This window comes from Bison bison, unplaced genomic scaffold, assembly GCF_000754665.1.
Source record: "Bison bison bison isolate TAMUID 2011002044 unplaced genomic scaffold, Bison_UMD1.0 scf7180017847294, whole genome shotgun sequence".
Lineage (NCBI taxonomy): Eukaryota > Metazoa > Chordata > Mammalia > Artiodactyla > Bovidae > Bison > Bison bison.
In genome coordinates, this window is record NW_011477867.1 from 159,388 (window position 1) to 164,510 (window position 5,123).

Below are 5,123 nucleotides of genomic sequence, written 5' to 3' on the forward strand. Positions count from 1 at the left end.
AAAAACTTACACACACACTGGACATCTTTTGTCACAGACACACACACACACTGGACATCTTTTGTCACAGACACACACACACACACACACACTGGACATCTTTTGTCACAGACACACACACACACAGGACATCTTTTGTCACAGACACACACAGACACACACACACACACACACACAGGTCCCAGAACCCATCAGATGCTGGGGAGTATTCCAAATAGCCCCCTCTGGGTCCTAAGCAGGAGAGTGAACTCAGGCTCTCTTGCAGTGAAAAGTGCTGTCCCTTCAGCACCACCTCGGCGTCCCCCACCCCCACCCCAAACTCTGACTCTCCCAACCCCGCCCCGCTCCTCGCCCAACTCTGACCTCAATGTCCCTCCTACAATCCCCGAGGCTCCTCTCTACCCTCGGGGCCCCCTCAGCCTCAACCCAGACCCAGTCCCTCATCGCCCCTGGCCCCAAGCCCCCAGGCTCTCAGGGACCTTCCGGGAGAGGCGGCAGGGGGCGGGGCGGCACCCTCCCCCTTCTCTCCCTCTAGTCCCTCGGGGGCCCGGCGGGTGGCAAGGGAGGGCCGGGCGCGCTCACCTCCTTGGAGCTGAGGTTGCCCCGCACGTACTTAGCCCGGGCGCGGGGGGGCAGCGGCAGCATTAGGAGCAGCAGCGGCGGCAGCAGGCGGCGCAGAGCGGGCGCGCGCGGGGGCTCCATTCCACCCGCTCCGGCCCGGCCCCGCCCGGGTTCCGCTCCGGCTCCCACTCCGGCCCGGCGACGGTGGCGAGAGCGCGCGGGCCGGCTGGCGCGCGGCCCCGATTAAAGGGGCCGCTGGGCACCGCGCTCCCTGCCTTCTCCTCCGGGATGACCCAGCCTGGCCCCTATCCAACCGCCGTGGGAAGGTCCGCCCCTTTCCCATCCGCACCACACCTCTCCAGCCCCAGTACTCCCCTTGGGTAGTCTCCTTGATACCTCAGGCTCCTGGTGTCCTAAAATGAACTCCAATGCACTCCCCCAAGTCGAGCATCCTCCTCCAGGCTGCCATCTCAGGATGACCCACAACCCCCAGGCCCCAGCTCTGTTCTGACCTCCCCTCAGTTTAGCTCCCAAATAGCTCTTTGATTACCCATCCCCGCCCCCATGACAGCCAACACCAGCTGTGGCCACTCCACATCCCATGCACCCTGTGAAGTTCCTACAGAAACACAGAGGCAGAGTGGGTAAACCACCAGTTCTGGGTCACACAACTCCGAGGTGGTAAAGAGCCCTCAGCCACAACCGCTACAGCCTGACCCTGTCCTGTCACTGCTTACCAGGGTGTGGAAATCAGTTGCCATGAGGCAGAGGGGGTGGTGTTACAAGAAACCCACAAGCAGACTCTGAAATCAATTGCTTGGGTTCAAATCCCAGCATTGCCATAAGCTTCCTAAAAGACCTCAACTGAGTCACACCTGTGTGATCTCCCAGCCAGTCCCCTACACCCTGGCACTGACTTTACGGTTTCCCTGTGGGCAATGGGGAGCCCTGGAAAAGCTTTACAGAGTACAGTCCAAGCCCCTCCGCTTCATTTTCCCAATCAGATTCCAACACATGTTTAGCTTCATCCCTCCCCCTCCACTGAAGAAAATTTGCTGCTCCTCAAAATACCATTTTAAAAAAATTTCCAAGTCAAGAGGCCAAGCAGGGAACATAAGCGGGTGAAATGCAGAGTGTTGACCCCACAAAAAAGGAGCCTCTGCAACTTAGCTTCAGCCAGTTTTTGACAGGAAGGAGAGTAAGTCTGATATGCCAGTTTCTCTGCTTTCATTCTGGGTTTTTTTTTTTTTTGAGAGAGAAGCCAGAAAAAATTTTTTTTAAAAAGCTGATTTGTAACAGTAGATAATTGATTCAAAAATGTTAAATATATTGTAGACCAAAGAAAAAAGTCTGCCACTATACCCAGGCTTCATCTGTCATTCCTGCCCTGATCCTGCCCACACACTGTTCTTCTGCCCACCAGACCAGAAGCCTCTCATACGCAGAGCCCAGATGTGACTCATGCTAAGTCCCAGCATGGTCTAGGGATACAGGCAGAATGGGCCTTACACGTGCTGGTCCATAGAGGAGCATTTCTAGATTGCCTGGAATGTTCTGTTTCTCCTCTACTAGCAAATTTTTACCAAACTTGAAAAATACAAGGGTCTTTTGTCAACTCCTCATCAGCAGAGTAGAGTCATCACTCCCTCCTTGGACTCCCCAGCCCCTGGACTTCTCTTTCAGATGCCACAAGGGCTGAAACTGTGTTCACCACTGTACTGGGAGTCCCCTGGAGGCACAGCCTCAGTCTCATTCACTCTGGAGCCCCAGCATCACCAGAGTCAAGCACAAAGTTGGCCTTAATGGGTGGATCTGTTAGACTGACTGGAGGTCTCTGGGCCGAGGACGGTGACAAATAACAGTACCTTTCCTTCCACTTTGGACCCAGAACTCAAAGCTAGGGAAAGCTGCTGTCCTGAGCCAGCCACTCACTAAAAATCAAGAGGACTGTGAAGAAGACACTTTATTGAGGTGATCAGAGTTGGAGATTCCTGCCCCCAACCCAGCCTCAGCCTGCTCAGTACAGTCTCATGGGTGGAAAGGACCAGGCCTCTGGGCTGCTCTGAGCCACCATCCAGGAGAGGCTGGGCAGCGGTGCTGGGGGGCTGGGGCTCCAGTCCAAGGCAGAGCTTCGGGGCAACAAGGGTGATGGTGGCTGGGGCAGGAGTTGTGGTGGGCCAATCCCCCAAGGCCGGGGAGGAGGCGGTGTGGCTACCAGCCAGATGCTTTTCAGTAGATCAAAGGCTGTTGGGGGGCCCCAGGCTGCCCCAGATGGTGAAGGCAACGAGGATAATGGGGGTGGCCAGGGACCTTTCGGTGGTGCCAGGCTCACTTGGTGCACAGTAGGAGTGCTGGAGGTGGGAGGCACGGCAAAGGTGAGCTCCTTTGTTCCCTGCCGCCTCCTCTGCCTCCCCTCCCCTGGGGCCTGCTCAGGACTGTTGATCCAGGAAGGTGTCATTCTTTGCCTCTTAAGGGCCCCAGGATCAGTCCCTGGCACAGAGGAAAGAAGCATGAGGGACAGCTGAACAAGAGCAGACAAAGAAAAAGGGAGTTTAGGAGGCAGGAGGTAAGCTCACCTGGCAAGTGTGGCTGGCAGCCCCGGAGCACCAGGGTAAGGTCAGGCACACAGCCATGGCAGGCCTGTAAAGTGCCCACAATAGCATCCCTGGCCTCTTGAACTAGGTTTCTCCTAGGGAAGGCTCGTGGCAGAATCAGCTGACATTGCAGCTCCCCCAGCAGCTGCTCCAAGTCAGGGAGCTGTGGGGGACTGGGGGGGCCTGGGCCCGAGCCTCCAGGCACCTGGTTTTCCTTGCCCCTTGACTGTAGGGATGGTTGTTGGCCCCTGCCTGGGCTTGGGGAGGACTTGGTGGTGAGTGCAGGGGTGCCCAACTCCAGAGACTCACTGCTAAGCAGCCGGGCCACGTCCAGAGATTTCACCTCATGGTTGAAGAGACCCCGGTGGTCCCGGCTCAGGCGGCCCTGGGTTATGACCACAAGCTTAGCAGCAGTAGGGGCAACAGAATTCCGCAATACCATATGTGGATCCCGACTGGCCACGGGAGGGTGCTGATAGGTCAGCGGCTGCCGACTGCCCGCCAGCGCCTCGTTACGCTCCCGCCTGGTCTTCCGACGGCGGACACGACCAGGCTTCTCAGGCTGCTGGAAAGGCTTGGGGGCTGGCTCCCCGGGATCCATGGTGCCCTGGAAGATAAGGACAGGATAGTCATATGAGAAGAGATGATTTGGGGTGAAGTGGGAGTACTATTTAGAGACTTAAAATGAGAGAAATGGATTGGTAGAGAGCAATCAAAAAAGGTTTGGTCAGGGAAAGATGAGGGAAAAGGCAGAGTCATAGGGGCAGGATGGGGTCAAGGGAGTCATGCTGAATGGGAAGATCTGTCAGAAGATAAAGGGTTAGATGGAACGAGAATGTGAGGAAATCATGGATGAGGGATGGGAAAAATGAGGGATGGGAAAGGGATCATGATACTGGAGAGATCTGGTGAACCAGATAGGGACTTTGGACAGAGGAGAAATCCAGGGGGAGAGGAAGTACTGGAGAATGCAGAAAGTGGAGAGACGGTAGCAAGAGAAAGGCAGGAAAGAGAATAGAAGTTGGAGACACAGAGTAAGCCGGCAGGACAGAAAGGGCAGCAGAGGAGTTATCAGGGACTGGGGCCTGGTAATGGAAGGGGCGTAGACCTCAAGGCTGGGTGAGGCACGTGAGGTAGGGATGGGGGTACAGTTGATGAGGGTAGAGCGGAGGAAGGGCACCTCACCTTCTCCTATCCCCAACGAACCCCGCCCCGCCCTGCCCACTCCACGTGGCTGTGGGGGACAATGGCTTCTTTTCCGCCGTGACCCCAGCTCTCTCGATGCGCTTGACGCTCTTCCGGGCCTCACACAAGGCCTCCTGCACGCACGCACGCACGCATGCGCGAGCCCCTCCCACGCCCTTTGGCATCCAGTTCCGGAGAGTCACAGGCCCAGAGGCACGTGCCAGCTGCCCGCGGTGCCGGTTATAGTCCCGCCCCTCCCAGCCTCACTTTCAGAAATCTCTTTCATTTGTCCTAAGCACCTTCTATCCACCTTCAATCTACCAATTGGCCTAGGTCCACTAGGCCCGCCCCCTTCCTCAGTGCTGATTGGTTTAGACATCTATTGGCGGATTTTCTCTGTAGAGCGGCAAGGTGCGGCGAAGCCAAAGGGGAGAAGGGCCGTTGCAGCCTCTATTTACAGCCAGTCCCCACGCAGTCAACAGGGTTTATCCCTAGGGAATCAATATAGTGTCGTCATTTGGAGCTAGGCTTCAGAGCCACACTACCTAGGTTCCTATGCCCAGACTGGCACATTTGAGCTCTGTGACCTTGGCAAAGTATGCAACTGCTCAGAGCTTCAGTTTCCTAATCTGTAAAATGGAGTTGATAATCTTCTCCTTCTTATAACTGCTGTAAGTATGTTATAAGCGTCCAGCATCCAATTTGAAACAGCTCTTGTTGACTGGATGCCTCTAAACTTTCCCACTACACTTGTCCCCCTCAGTTCCCCCCCACCCCCACCCC

General features: G+C 56.1%; 2 protein-coding genes across 2 annotated transcripts in view; both read right to left on the reverse strand.

Annotated features, from left to right (window-relative positions):
* TMEM145 (transmembrane protein 145) overlaps positions 1–753 on the reverse strand; it is an 11,277-nt gene extending 10,524 nt beyond the window's left edge. Inside the window, exon 1 of the mRNA XM_010842671.1 lies at positions 583–753. Within this exon, the coding sequence (XP_010840973.1) occupies positions 583–702 (120 nt within the window). The 5' untranslated portion in view covers positions 703–753. The remainder of the gene's footprint in view (positions 1–582) is intronic.
* Positions 754–2,509: 1,756 nt separating this feature from the next.
* Positions 2,510–4,945, reverse strand: PRR19 (proline rich 19). Its single transcript, XM_010842638.1, has 3 exons — positions 4,640–4,945; positions 3,138–3,762; positions 2,510–3,051 (listed from the first exon to the last, which is right to left on the reverse strand). The coding sequence occupies exons 2-3, from the start codon at positions 3,754–3,756 to the stop codon at positions 2,579–2,581; spliced, it is 1,092 nt and encodes a 363-aa protein (XP_010840940.1). The 5' UTR covers positions 3,757–3,762; positions 4,640–4,945; the 3' UTR covers positions 2,510–2,578.
* Between the last annotated feature and the right edge of the window lie 178 nt (positions 4,946–5,123).

Bases quoted from the DNA above. Each gene is read 5' to 3' on its own strand.
- PRR19 (XM_010842638.1), bottom strand. From the start codon at position 3,756: ATGGATCCCGGGGAGCCAGCCCCCAAGCCTTTCCAGCAGCCTGAGAAG. The intron at 3,052-3,137 runs GTGAGCTTACCT...CCTCTGTGCCAG, and splicing joins CTGCCAGCCACACTTGCCAG to GGACTGATCCTGGGGCCCTT.